At 40.4% G+C, this 15,774-nt stretch overlaps 1 protein-coding gene across 3 annotated transcripts in view; it reads right to left on the bottom strand.

The window, feature by feature from the left end:
• Nucleotides 1–15,774, bottom strand: part of LOC106566949 (agrin) — a 400,773-nt gene that overhangs the window by 218,742 nt on the left and 166,257 nt on the right. For all 3 annotated transcript variants that reach the window (XM_082960174.1, XM_082960173.1, XM_082960175.1), the window contains one exon: nucleotides 14,456–14,494. In XM_082960174.1, coding sequence (XP_082816300.1) covers nucleotides 14,456–14,494 — 39 coding nt within the window. The remainder of the gene's footprint in view (nucleotides 1–14,455; nucleotides 14,495–15,774) is intronic.

Below are 15,774 nucleotides of genomic sequence, written 5' to 3'. Positions count from 1 at the left end.
CATACATACATACATACATACAAGCACACACATAAACAATCAGTGGGTCGTCAGTGTCAGAGTGACTCCAGGGTCCGTGGCTGTGTGTGTGTGTGTGTGTGTGTGTGTGTGTGTGTGTGTGTGTGTGTGTGTGTGTGTGTGTGTGTGTGTGTGTGTGTGTGTGTACATACTTATATGTGTGTCTGTTGAGACGTGCTTAGTCTAGCGTAGCCATACCTCCACATTACGTTGTTGTCACGCTACTCCTTTGGAGGTCTGGAGAATTTAGTATTAGCCGAATGGCAAGAATGGTCTGCTGGCTTCCCACATGCTCGTACAAAGGGTGCTGCATCACGTGTTATGTTCGTCACGGTTTCTGACCAATCGAGTCGAAGAAGGCATTACAACTCCTCTACTTGAACACTCTACTAAAAAAAGAGACGTTATGGCGTGTCTACCAACAGGCTATGGTAAAAGTTTAGTGTATCAAGTGTGGCCGATAGTCTGCAAATTAAAGTCACCATAAACATGGCATACATGACCATATTTTTATGGGGTTTTAAATAGCTGATTTCCCGGCGGTCCTCACGCACTGTTGTAGCTCCTCCCAAGCAAGGCAGGGATTAGGGAAGCCTGGTTCCTGACGAGGCTAAGATGTGCTTGAAGAGAGCAGATTGAGCTCAGAGAGACAGCTGGAAGAGATCACTCCTGTCAAGACACCAAGGGATTCCTCATGGTTAATATAATACACCGCACATGTGTGGGATGGGTGTGTATGTGTGTAACAAGAACCCCTTACACCAGAGGCCTTGTTCTTCAGCATTCTCTCTATGTGTGTATGTTGTAGAGCCTATTGCAACATGAGCTTACGTTTAGTGTTGTCACGATACCAGAATTTTAACTTTGATACCGATTCAAGGTTTAGTATGGCGATGCTCAATACCAAAACTTTAAACGATACCAAAATTAAACTGCAAATACAAGATAGCGTGGAGGACAAAATTGTCTGTGTTCATTTTTTTTGCTTTCAAAATCACACTTTTTAATAGTAAAATAACTCCACAACAATGCTCAAAGCTGGAATCCTTAATTTGCGATATTGCAACAACAAAGAAGTTACTGCAAACAATGAACACTTATTTCCCCTCAAACATCATTACACACGCGATTAGATGAGCACAATATGTACTGCAATATTGTTTACCATGCTGCGTGGCGCTCCCCAGCTCAGCAACAAAAACATTAACAACGGTAGTGGGGCGGCCAGTTGTGCTGTTTCCCCCCTACTGAGGATTCCATCTTTAAACCACATCAGGCGACCACTTTTGAGGTCTGGGAAAAATCTAATTAGTGTTAATTTAAGTGGACGTGCAATTAGCACTGTTTGCTTAGCAGTGTTTCTGTAGTGCACGTGATGGAGTTTGCAAAACAAAATGGCCACTGGATTGATGCAAATAATCATGATTCTGCCAGGTAGGCGTAGGCTACTTTATAGTTAACTTTTAATTAAGAAGGTTTTTGGAAAAGCCTTTCCATCTACAGAAAGATGGTTATCATTAGTGATAGAGATACGCACACCATACACACAGACAGGGGCATTCCAGTGCCGTTGCCTTTTCGGAAAGTTGCGAATCACTGATGCATTCTGTTCATGTCTTATGCTAGGCTAAACTTGGGCAAATAAATTCATTTTCTAATAAGTTCAATACATTTAGTTGATTTCCAAACATGAGACATTTGATAGAAGAACCAGAAATAACAAGATTCTAGTACCGAGCCATTATTGATTTTGTAGTATCGAAGAAGTACACTACTTACTTATATTAAACATTAGCATTGCATGTGTGCCGGATGTCTGTCTGAATGCGTGTTTCTGTCTCTATGTGTGGTCTGAAAATATGTCTTGGTTAAGTAGATGTAGTTAATACCAGAAATCTTGTGCTAGTGGCTACAGCTAACTAATATTAAGGCCGGGACGATACCAGTATCACAATACTCATTAGTAGTGTGGCAAGGAAACAAAACAAGAAGCGGATTTAACTTCTTTAGGAAAACAGCCCAAATGTTGGAAACAAACATCATTATGTTGTCATCCAGAGTCACATTTATGTATTTCCCAAGCTATAGCACACAATATTACATACAGCTGGTTTTGAAAGGACAAAAGAGTTTGGTGTGCTTCGTGTTTCATTTTTGGCATGGAAAAAATATTGCAATACTGGTATTGTCCTGGCCCTAGGTAATATCGGTTAATACTGACAGAGAACCTGACAAGGTAGCATTGCTAGGATGTTGTTAGGTACAAGGGTTTGATTTTTGAGTGTAGTTACCCTTAAATTCCACTGCACAGGGGGAATCTCTTTGCCTCTTCAGAAAGTATGACAAACTTAGGCAAATTCATACATTTTCAATACATTTAGATGATTCCCTACGAAGTTCAGCACATTTATAAATATTGTTGAATTCCATTTTATTGTCTGGATTCTGTGAATCCGTCCGCGTTCTATGTATTGTGGATTTTATAGGGCCCTACATACTGTACACACACTCTATAACTACTCCAACAGACTACAGTCTTTTCCACACGTAGCCACCCAAATAGAAAAAGTAGCCAGCCAGGCAACCCCAGGCCAGAGGGGTTTTGCCTCCCATGGGTTCGAAATATTTTGCAGAAAGAGCTCTATTTTGCTGGCCTCTGGTACATTATATTGTCTTGATTCCATCCGAACTACACAGTGAAATTATTGAATATTTTATAGAGTTTACCTCCCAGATTGGAAACATTTGTTGTAAATTAATTGTAAATGACTGAAAATGGGTCAGTGGTTCCCAACTCCGATCCTGGAGTACCCCCAACAGGACACAGTTTAAATGTATCCCCGGACAAGCACACCTGATTCAATTTGTCAACTAAACATCACACCCTCAATGAGTTGAGTCAGGTACTATATGTTTGCGTGGGGCTGCAACAAAAAAGTTTGCTGTTGGGGGTACTCAAGGACCGGAGCTGGGAACCACTAGTCTAGGTCTAGGTCTATATGATCAGGACTATTTTCTATGTAAGAGAACATTACACTTGGCTTGTCTTGAGATTAAAGTCTTATTTAGAGTTTTCCTGCTAGATATGAATTGACACAATGATTTTTGTTCTTCAAATTATCTATTTTATTCAAACAGAAAAATTAAGCTTATATTATCTTGAAAAAAAAGGGTTATGTCAACAGCCTAACAGTGCCTCAGAAAGTATTCATAACACTTGACTTTTTCCACAGTTTGTTGTGTTACAGGTTTAATTTTAAATTGATAACATTTACATTTGTGTTGCTGGCCTACACACAATATCCCATAATGTCAAAGTGGAATTATATTTTTTGAAATGTTTACAAAGTAATTATAAATGAAAAGCTGAAATGTCTTGAGTCAATAACACTCAACCCCTTTGTTATGGTACGCCTAAATAAGTTCAGGAGGAAAAATGTGTTTAAACAATGCACATAATAAGTTGCATGGACTCACTCTTTGGGCAATATTGGTGTTTAAAATGTTTTTTGAAAGACGATCTCTGTACCCCACACATTCAATTACTGTAAGGTCCCTCAGTGGAGCAGTGCATTTCAAAAACAGATTCAACCACAAAGACCAGGGAGGTTTTCCAACGCCTTGCAAAGAATGCACCTATTGGTAGCTGGGTAAAAAAAGTTTTTAAAAAGTCATTGAATATCCGTTTGAGCATGGTGAAGTTATTAATTACACTTTGCATGGTGTATCAATACATCCAGTCACTACAAACATTCAGGTGTCCTTCCTAACTCTGTTCCCGGAGAGGAAGTAAAATGCACAGGAATTTCAACATGAGGCCAATGGTGACTTTGAAACAGTTACAGAGTTTAATGGCTGTGATAGGAGAAAACTGAGGATGGATCATCAACATTGTAGTTACTCTACAATACTAACCTAAATGACAGAGTGAAAAGAAGGAAGCCTGTACAGAATACAAATATTCCAAAACATGCATCCTGTTTGCAATAAGGCACTAAAGTAATACTGCAAAAATGTGGCAAAGAAATTCACTTTATGTCCTGAATACAAAGCATTATGTTTGGGGCAAATCCAACACAACATCACCGAGTACCACACTTCATATTTTCAAGCATGGTGGTGGCTGCATCATGTTATGGGTATGCTTGTCATCTGCAAGGACTAGGGAGTTTTTAAAAATAAAAACAAATGGAATACAGCAACGTACAGAGGAAAACCTGCTTCAGTCTTCTTCCCAGCAGACACTGGGAGACAAATTCACCTTTCAGCAGGACAAGACGACACTGAATGTTCCTGAGTGGCCTATTTACGGTTTTGTCATTAGTTACAGTTTTGACATAAATCAGCTTTAAAATCTATGGCAAGACTTGAAAATGGCTGTCTAGCAATTATCAACAACCAATTTGACAGAGCTTGAAGATTTTTGAAAAGAACAATGTGCAAATATTGTACAATCCAGGTGTGCAAAGCTCTTAGAGACTTACCCAGAAAGACTCATAGCCGTAATCGCTGTCAAATTTGATTCTTACACATATTGACTCAGGGGTTCAATATTTATCTAATCATTTATCTAATCAATTTATCTAATCACTAACTATTATTAGTGTTTTATTTTTCATATATATATTTCTTTTTACAAATGCTAGAATTTTTCTTCTACTTTGACAGAGTATTTTGTGTAGATCGTTGACATAAAATCCCACTTTGTAACAACAAAATATGGAAAAAGTCAAGGGGTGTGAATACTTTCTGAAGGAACTAAGTACAGCATATCTTTATGATTTTACATGAGCTTAATTCATAAAACAATATCATTAGGTAGGGCCTTATAAAATGTGGTCTATTTTTTGCCTGATTCCATTCTGTTCTTTCCCAAATTCTGTTTTCACCGTTTTCTTTAGCCTTGTTACGGTTCTTCAACGTTTTTATAGAAAAAAACCCAACACATTTGGATGTTGTAAGTCCCCAACAATGCTTTAACCACATCAGGAGACCACTTTTGAGGTCTGGAAAAAAATCGGAGAATTATTTATTTTTGGCTGTAGTTACTCTTTAATTCAAGTGTGCACCTTGCAAGCGGCTGTTGTTTAACAGTGGTTTTGTAGTGCACATGTGATGCTATAGTTTGCAAAACAATTACCCACTGGATAGATTAAAATAATCTTTCTTCCAGGTAAGCATAGGCTACTTTGTGGATAACATTTAATTGAGAAGGTTTTTGGGAAAGCCTTTCCATTTACCAGAAGACTGTTTTCATTAGCATCATCGCTAACGGCTACACAAAGTGATAGACAAGCACACCACACACACAGATAGGGGGATTTTCATTGCCTCTTCAGAAAGTTGCAGGAGATACAAATCATTGATGCATTGTGTTCATGTCTTATGATACACTTTGGCTAATTAATACATGTTTTTATACATTTAGTTGATTCCCTAACTAAGGTCAATACATTTTTGAAAATTGTCAAATTCAGTTGTAATGCCTGGATTCCGTGAGGGCCCTAATTATCATATTTGGACCAGAATGAGACTCTCCACTAGTTATTGTTCCTGCAGTGATGATTCACCATCTTCATCAAATGTTTTCATAATTTATCTGCAGATAATCTACAAATGCAAATTGGGGAGTCAAATAAACGGCTCTGTCCCCAAAGCAATTCCGTAGGCTACACTGACTCAATTTAGTGTCACTATCTGGCAAGCCCCTATATCCTAGGAAAGGAAACCTAAGAAATCCTGATGGACATACAGTGCCTTCGGAAAGTATTCAGACCCCTTTACTTTTTCCACATTGTTACGTTGCAGCCTTATTCTGAAATGGATTAAATAAAATCCTCAGCAATCTACACACAATACCCCATAATGACAAAGTGAAAACAGGTTTTTGGGATGTTTTGCAAAATTAATAAAAAAAAAAAAACAGAAATACCTTATTTACATAACTATTCAGGCCCTTTGCTATGAGACTCGAAATTGAGCTCAGGTGCATTCTGTTTCCATTGATCATCCTTGAGATGTTTCTACATTGGAGTCCAATGATTGGACATGATTTGGAAAGATACACACCTGTCTATATAAGGTCCCACAGTTGACAGTGCATGTCAGAGCTAAAACCAAGCCATGAGGTCGAAAGAATTGTCCGTAGAGCTCCGAGACAGAATTGTGTCGAGGCACAGATCTGGGGAAGGGTACCAAAACATTTCTGCAGCATTGAAAGTCTCCAAAAACACAGTGGCCTCCATCATTCTTAAATGGAAGAAGTTTGGAACCACTAAGACTATTCCTAGAGCTGGCCGGCCGGCCGGCCAAATTGAGCAATCAGGGGAGAAGGGCCTTGTTCAGGGAGGTGACCAAGAACCTGATGGTCACTCTGACAGAGCTCCAGAGTTCCTCTGTGGAGATCAGAGAACCTTCCAGAAGGACAACCACCTCTGCAGCACTCCACCAATCAGGCTTTTATGGTAGAGTGACCAGACGGAAGCCACTCCTCAGTAAAAGGACATGACAGCCCACTTGGAGTTTGCCAAAAGGCACCTAAAGACTCTCAGACCATGAGAAACAAGATACTCTGGTCTGATGAAACCAAGATTGAACTCTTTGGCCTGTTTGCCAAGCGTCATGTCTGGAGGAAACCTAGCACCATCCCTACAGTGAAGCATGGTGGTGGCAGCATCATGCTGTGGAGATGTTTTTCTGGGACTGGGATACTAGTCAGGATAGAGGCAAAGATGAACGGAGCAAAGTACAGAGAGATCCTTGATGAAAACCTGCTCCAGAGCTCTCAGGACCTCAGACTGGGGCGAAGGTTCACATACCAACAGGACCACGACCCTAAGCACACAGCCAAGACAATGCAGGAATGGCTTCGGGAAAAGACTTTGAATGTCCTTGAGTGGCCCAACCAGAGCCCAGAATTGAATCCAATCAAACATCTACTGGAGAGACCTGAAAATAGCTGTGCAGCAACGCTCCCAATCCAACCTGACAGAGCTTGAGCGGATCTACAGAGAAGAATGTGAGAAACTCCTCAAAATACAGGTGTGCCAAACTTGTAGCATCATACCCAGGAAGACTCAAGGTTGTAATAGCTACCAAAGGTGCTTCAACAAAGTAGTGAGTAAAGGGTCTGAATACTAATGTAATTATCATTTTTTATTTGTAATAAATTAGCAAACATTTCTAAAAACCTGTTTTTGCTTTGTCATTATGGGGTATTGTGTGTAGATTGATAAAGGAAAAAAAAACATTTAATCAATTTTAGAATAAGGCTGTAGCCTAACAAAATGTGGAAAAAGTCAAGAGGTCTGAATATTCCCAGTCATGTGAAATCCATAGATCAGGGCCTAATGAATTGATTTCAATTGACTGATTTCCTCATTGTCACGCCCTGACCATAGAGTGCCCTTGCTTCTCTATGGTGTTTAGGTCAGAGCGTGACTAGGGGGGTGTTCTAGTCATTGTATTTCTATGTTGGTGAGTTGTATGGTTCCCAATTAGAGGCAGCTGGTAATCGTTGCCTCTAATTGGGGATCATATTTAGGTAGCCTTTTTTCCACCTGTGTTTGGTGGAATATTGTTTTGTTTAGTGCACTGTGTGCTACGAACGACACGTTCATTTTGGTCTATGTTGTTTTGTTAAGTTTCACTTTGAAATAAATATGTGGAACTATACGCACGCTGTGCTTTGGTCCCGTCCTTTTGAAAAACATGACACTCATATGAACTGTAACTCCGTAAAATCTTTGAAATTGTTACTTGTTGCGTTTATATTTCTGTTTAGTATACATTGTCTGCTCAATATTATTTTATACTAATACAATTTCTCAGAGAAAGAGATTTTGTTTAAGTAATAAAAATAGGGCTCAGTTATTGACACCACTGTTTTCAATACCTTTCAGTACCTCCTCACCTTGCAAGGATACGACACTGAGCCTTTTTCTAAAATGTTTTATGCGATTGGAGAACACGTTGAGAGTGATTTTAGACCATTCCTATATAAATAATTTTCCCAGATCCTTGATATCCTTCATCTGCTCTAATGGTACTTATTATTATTATACACTCTTCAACTCAAACCATATGTTTTCAATGGGGTTGAAGTCTGTAGACTGAAAAAAATGGATTTTGTGGTCAACCATTTCTTTGTGGATTTTGATTAGTGCTTGGAGCTGTTGTAGGGATGTGCATCTCTCCTTTCATTAATGATTCGATACGCGTCTAGATGCATGGGCTCCGATACAATACAGTAACGATATTTTTTTGTTTGAAATGATTCGGCACCTGAGCTGAGCCCTTGGGCAGACTGAGCATCTACCACCTCACTATCAGGTTAGGGCTGGGGGAAATGTATGGTTTTTGTCCCCCCCACTTCTTATCTGAACTCATCATCACCCACTGATTTCGTTTTTTGCAGATTGAAAATGTTTTGAGCTAGTATTATGTCAATATTTATGTCTAGAAACTAGCACGGCATTTAGCCAATTAATATAATGCAGTTTTGGATTTTACCCGTCTCGAAAGCAAATGGTTTAGACCATTTGGAATTTGACAGAGAGCTTCTACTGCTCCGAGCAATGAATGCGAATTGATTGTTGTCCTTTATGAAATTATCCTGTTCATGTAAAAATGACCAAATACACTAACTGTTTAAAGCAAAACTACCAAAACTATGTGTTATGGTGAACCTGAACAATCGAAATAAAATCTGAATGATCGAAAACCCCAATCAGCAGTTGGATACGAGTTGGGTCCACTCTAGTAGGCTACACAACTCTGGTAAAACACAATTTTCTACAGTGCATTTAGTAACAACTACCAGGAAATTACATAGGATTTATTAGTTCAGTGACAACCTATGATTTGAAATGATGAAAGCCATTTTACAAGCATCTGAATGCTGAAGGTGCCAGATGAATTGCATATTACAAGACTAGGGATAAGCCTACCTCTCGTTGGCAGGAGCATCAGTTATCCGACAGTCATAGGCAGTTACATGCATAAAGGTTTGATATACTACTGAACTGAAGGAGAGGACCCATTCATTTAGTCAACATATAAGAGTTATTTTCAGAAATAATACAATGAGTAAAACAACATTAGTGAACCGATTAATAAGGTTTAAATCAGTTTTCTGACCAATGCATTCTTCATTTGGATTGGTTTGGGCTCCCACAGACTGATGCACTCATATCTTAAACATTTGAACCTGCACCGATGAGTATTTGTGAATCGTTGCATCCCTAGGTTATTGTCTTGCTGGAACACTGCTGCCAAGTGTCAGCCTCCTGGCCAAAGAGCTCTATTTTAATTTCATCTGACCATAGATAGCACTGCTGGGAGTACCTGAAATAGGTACTCCATTCATACCTACTGTAAAATATGGTGGTGGATCTTTGATGTTATGGGGCTATTTTACTTTCACTGGTCCTTGGGCCCTTGTTAAGGTTAATTGAACCATGAACTTTACCAAGTAGGCTACTAGGACATTTTTGTCAGAAACCTGGTTTCCTCTGCCAGGAGGCTGACACTTGGCCGCAAGTGGATCTTCCAGCAAGACAATAACCCCAACCTAATTGACCACAAAATCTACATTTTGCAATGGCCATCTCAGTCTCTGGACCCTATTGAATACCCGTGGTTTGAATTGAAGAGGGCAGTCCATAAGAGCAGACTAAGTATATCAAGGATCTGGAAGGATTTTGTATGGAGGAATGGTCTAAGATCCCTCCCAACGTGTTCTCCAATCTCATAAAACCTTTTTGAAAAAGGCTCAGTGTTGTTATCCTTGCAAGGGGAGGGTACTATAGTATTGAAAATAGGGGTGCTAAAAATTTTGACCCACATCTTTTTTTTATTACTTGTTCAACAAAATCTCCAGTAGTGGAAAAAGTACTCAATTGTCATACTAAGTAAAAGTAAAGATACATTTATAGAAAATTACTCAAGTAAAAGTGAAGTCACCCAGTAAAATACTACTTGAGTAAAAGTCAAAGTATTTGGTTTTAAATATACTTAAGTATTAAAAGTAAATGGAATTGCTAAAATGTACTTAGGTATCAAAAGTAAAAGTATAAATCATTTCAAGTTCCTTATATTAAGCAAACTAGACAGCATAATTGTATTTTATTTTTTAAATTGACGGATAGCCAGGGGAGCACTCTAACACTCAGACATAGTTTAGTGAGTCCACCAGATCATAGGCAGTAGGGATGAATTGGACCATTTTCCTGTTAAAATGTAACGAGTACTTTTGGGTGTCAGGGAAAATGTATGGAGTAAAAAGTACATTATTTTCTTAAGGAATGTATTGAAGTTAAAGTAAAAGTTGCCAAAAATATAAATAGTAAAGTACAGATACCCCAAAAACGACTTAAGTAGTACTTTATACCACTGAAAATCTCTTTCTCTGTATAAGGATAAAATAATACAATTTTCCCATTTCTTTGAAAATATAGCTCAGTATTTTTTGCTCATCTTATCAAGGGTGCCAACAATTATGAACCTGACTGTATTTCAGACTTCAGGTATGACAGGGATAGGCTAGATGTCTGTTGTCCAGAAATCCAACCCCATCATTGTCAGGAGTTGATCTACCCACTCTCTGACATGCTACAACACCTCCATACACTGGCTGTTCGTGGTGGTTTCGCGAGGGCAAGGCAAGTTTGATCGGGCCGACATGTCTGGGCATGTCAAAATACCCTGTCTGCCAGTATCAACAATTGCTGTTGGCCAAGGAATCAGGAACAAATCGGCTCAGCGGTGAATCCCTGCCAGTCTAGGCATGTTCCTTTTGACCCACATATTTTTCTGTTTTTTCTGCCTCTCCTTTCTCAGAGCGCAAATCAATACTCGGAGGCGCATCACACCTCTGCTCAGTGAGGCTGAGTGGGAGCCTTGTCAGAGAGTCTGATGGCTGATGACGGGGGGAGATGTCAAAACTCGCCTGATTTGTTCCTCCTGGTTGCCGAAAATCGCTTCCAGTCGAGCGCTGCGTGTGTATGGAAAGATGCTTATGCAAGCGTCTGCTGACTCCACAGAAGTACATAAGAGAGACAGACTTTCCGGGGAAGAGAGGTACAGAGGGCAGTTTTGGGTGGATGCGTCTGTATACTTTTGGAGGGCAACAAACTTTGCCCTGATAACGTCAAGGCAAAAAACCCGCTGATGGTTCTCGTCGAGGGCTAGGAATGACAAGCCAATCTCGTTTCTCACTGAACAAAATAATAATCTGGGGTATAGAGGAGCGTTTACAGTCCTGCTACCTTTGATATCTTGATATGACCCCATCCTCAGTATCCCACCCCCAAAAGATGAGGTTGATGTGTGGCCTCTTTTGTGATAAATCTATGACACAAGAAGATTTTAGTAAAATAGGCAACTGTAATAATGAATTCTGCCTCTATGCCTCTCTGAGTGAGGCGTACTGTCAAGAACACAGGGAAAGCTTCAACTGTTTTTTTCTCCTCAGTTTTTCATCGAAGTGGAGTTTGTGGAGAGAGGGGAGGGGATGGGAATCTTTCAAAACTGCTACAGAGAAAGTTTTGTCACATCTTTTGAGAGGCAGAAGTGTTCTGGGATGAGGGTAAGTAAGCCTACAATCACCTTCCCCTTCGTTGCAGAAACCCTCTCAGTCCTCGATCAAATCACTTTTCAATTCAAACATCCATGTCTGCTGGTACAGAGTATCCTCCAGAGGACACTCTCGGTGAATAACGCCAAATTGAAGGATTCACAGCTTGTGTATTCATTACTGCCAGGAGAGGTGTGTGGGAGACAGCTAGCTAGATGAATCCTGACTGTAGGTAGCTCAGGTTTCCCATTTGGTTTTCTTGGTTTTGTCTTTGTGGCCCAATTTCCCCCAGATAACATTTTTTTGAGGGAGAGTAGACCTCTCTGTCACCAGTTGGTCATCACTTCACTTGAGAGTACATTGACTCTACTTAAATCTGACTGACAAGAGGTGGCAAGACAAATGCCAGGACCCGACCAACTGGTGCTTGAGTCACTGGCTTGAAAGCCATAATATCAAATATAATAATCATATTAATACCATATAATAGCCATTATAGCAATCGGACCAGAGTCCAACCCATGTCGTTCTACCTCGAGCGACAGACTGAGACTTTGCTCTCTGTGGCTGGGTAAATCTCTGTCACAACTGTCTTATTATTATCTGGAGACGACAGGCAGTAATTATTGTGTACTGAGTGCAAAAAATGGCGCTTTGAGCTGCAGCAGAGAGACTAATTAAAGGGTGCTTTGTGACTCACTTTTCGGCTGGTGATTAGCACTCATTTACTGGGTAGGTTCTGCCGTCTAACTGAAGGTGGTGTGCACCACAAATACTGTGCAACTGCTCTCGACTTGTGATGCAAAGACAGCACAACCTCAGTGGCAATCTATAGGAGTTCTAGTTCTGATCTACCAATAAAAAACACCTCTCCATCTCTCCTCACTAACTAGGAGAAATCGTCTGCATAATAACAAGTTCAGAAACGAAGAGGATATTTAAATAAAAATCTTTAATATCTTCTCTCTGATTTTGGTTAATTAAGTATATGGGAGTGTGACCTTGGAACTGAGGACAAGTTCAGTGGAATGGCCCCCTTCTTTAGAACAGATTTGACTAATGGTGGAGCTACATACAAGCCTTGGAACTGGAGCATCTACCACAATGTCCCCACAGGACAACATTCAGCAAGTAATGTGAGAGTGGCTAGTGTATTAGGGCCATCTCTAATTGGCCCACTATTCTCAACAGAAACTAAATGACCCGCAGACACTGTGTCCCTCAGAGCCAACTGAAGACCGCAGACAGCTACTGCTTCTCCTTTATGTTTCCATAAAAACAACCCTTTGCCGCTGACTGAGAGCCTACACAACTATTGGAAATGTAATTAAGGCTGGCAGCAGAGCCTTTTAAACGCTTGACTAGTGCAGAAACAAACTGCGCCCTTCAGACAAGCCAAAACTTCCATATGAGCGCGGCGGCAATCGATAAGAGCCATCGTTTTCTGAGGGAAAATGCAGAGGGAGGGGGAAAGATGTATTGCCTCACTTGACTGCCCTCAGTTTCTGACCCGCACATACTTAACTTGGCTCGGTGACACGAAAGCTCTTCTCCTCGAGAGCAAAATCACTTGTCGAAGCCATCTCGTGTGTCATTAAAAAGTAAACAAATATCTGCGGCGGTTCATGATGCTGCGTGACTGGACCTTTGGAGCATCTCGCTTTGATTGAGGGAGCTGAAAAATTAAACCGGAGACATCTCTCTCGTCTCACCAGGTATTAAGGTGAGGCGAAGTTGAGAAACGCTTCAATCAAGCTCAATTACTCTGCAGCCGTATACCGCGGACACTATTTCACATCGACAAAAGTAATTGTCATGGCTCAGCGAGACAATCACATCTATTGTCTAAAGCCGCTATAAATTGATACATTTTAACACAACAGCTCCCTTTCTGACAAACAGCTTTTGCCAATGGCCAACCTATGAAGGTAGTGATTGAGCAATTATTGGACAGATTTGTCTAGCCCCCAGCAGTGCTTTTATTCACAGCTTCTGTAGATAGAGGCTCGGATCTTTAGCCAACCTTTGGTTTGTAGCCCCTACACTGTGTGTAAAGCTACACATCTCAGCACTACCAGGAGTCCACTGGTCTGAATGTCTGTCAGAAATCCAGGGACTACCAAACAGTGTTTCAAGAGTTTGTTGCATTTACATCACTTATCCAGAGCGACTAACAGGAGCAATTATGGTTAAGTGCCTTGCTCAATGGCACAGACAGATTTAACACCTAGTCGGCTCGGGGACTTGAACCAGCAACCTTTTGGTTACCGGGCCCAACGCACTTAACTGCTAGGCTACCTGCCACCCTAAATATTCATGACCGAGCCAGAAACCAGCTGTTTCCCTCCAATTAAAGAGTCTGGAGGTCCGCCATTTGCCAATAAATTAATGGCTCTCGTAGCACGCCCAGCAAACAACTGAAACAATAGCCCTGCATAGAGATTCCCATCTGTGGAATTACGCCGGAAAGTGAGGCGTATATCAGGACTGGGCGTAGTGGAACAACTGGAACCTCCGTGTGTCCCTGGCCTACATTTGGCAACAGCTAAAGGGAGGAGAGGAGTGAGGCTCTGAATGGGGAAGAAGGAAGGACTACTAGTATTACTGAGTCATGAGGCTGGAAACACTCTAGTCTAGCATGTAAGAGACAAATGAAGTTATCAAAGACCAGAAGCGGCGACGTGTCTCCCATGCTAAGGTGGTGGTGGTGGTTCAAACTGAAAGCATCAGCTTTCAGAGGGGTGAAGAAGCTCGCTTCAAAGCCAGAGAGAAGTGAAGTCATTATTGGTAGGGGAGCCAAAACGATGTGATCAGCCGGTGAAGGTAGGGTAATGTTAGTGAGAGAATTCCCAGAGGACTTACCGTCAGGAGGCTGGGCTGGTGTGAAGTGAACAGGTTTGTCTGGAGGAAATAAAAGAGAGAGAGAGAGTTAGAAAGGGTTTTTTAGTTAAGGGAAGACTCTAGGACTTTCCCATGGGGTGAGCCATGGTAATTGAGTTGCTCCAAAAAAAAGCAGAGATGATACTCCTCTGGCTTGGGTTTATCGAACAGGTTTTAATAGAGTATCTGCGTGATGAAAGGTCCAATACAGCTCACCAGAATGAACAATAATAATTGGTATTTTATGCAGAAACATACTCAGGTTTTGTTTCATTATTATCCTAGTTACCCTTTTCACGAATACATTTAAATGAAATACCTGAAATAGGCATATGATGAATGAAATATCCGTTGATGAGGACAACCTCTACACAGCAAAAGAGATTGGATCCCATCCCACCCCCATGTAGGGTTTTTCTTTCCAAATCGGTGCGTTAGCTAATTGTCTTCTCCCTTATACATGTCCCTGCTGCAATAATGCCTGTGTTATGTACTGTTATAGTCAAATAGTACCAGGGTTGGGGTAATTTCTATTTCAATTCCAGTCAATTCAGGAATTACACGGAAATTACACTTTTCTTCAATGAGAAACATTTTGAACTGGAATTTGGAGTACTTTCTGAATTGAAATTGAATTGTGTGTATTTATTTCATGAAAATAAATCAAAATATATTATTTTTAATTTCCTTCCTTGTGCCATTGAAATGCTCAGTCTGATTGTGTGGGTGTCGATACAAATGATTACATATTTACATACACAGCCTTGATTGACGTATAGGATTGTCTAGACTCCGCATATCCATTTAAAAGTAGAAGGATACATATGTAAATAAAAAATGAATTGGTTAGAAAATTCAGATCAGATTGTGATGTCATGATCTGGGCCAAAAATTCCATCACACCTGAACAGGTTGAAATTCCAGGCATTTTTTACAAACAGCTCTTTCACAATTTCAGAGTGTTATTTGGACCTCATAGTATGGAAATATTAACCAAAAAAACAGGAAATTACTTTTAACTGCACCGCCCCTTTAATCAAGATCTAATGCATTATTCTATTTTAATTATACTCTAGACAGTTTTAAACGCCTTCAGTGTTAAACTGTATTTGACTGGGTGTTGATTAGTCTTGAACCTTTTGCTCAGACAACACAACTGACACAGGATTCTAGTACTCAGAAATAGCCTGCACATGACACTGAATAAGCAGTGCTGAAAATGCATACGTCAGGTACTGTAGTGGAACACCTATGTGGGTGTCAGGAAACAAATTGGGACTCCAGTGATACTGGGGTGTTGC

This window comes from Salmo salar, chromosome 13 (assembly GCF_965601325.2).
Source record: "Salmo salar chromosome 13, fSalSal1, whole genome shotgun sequence".
Classification (NCBI taxonomy): Eukaryota; Metazoa; Chordata; class Actinopteri; order Salmoniformes; family Salmonidae; genus Salmo; species Salmo salar.
This window is presented reverse-complemented; position numbering and strand designations above follow the sequence as displayed.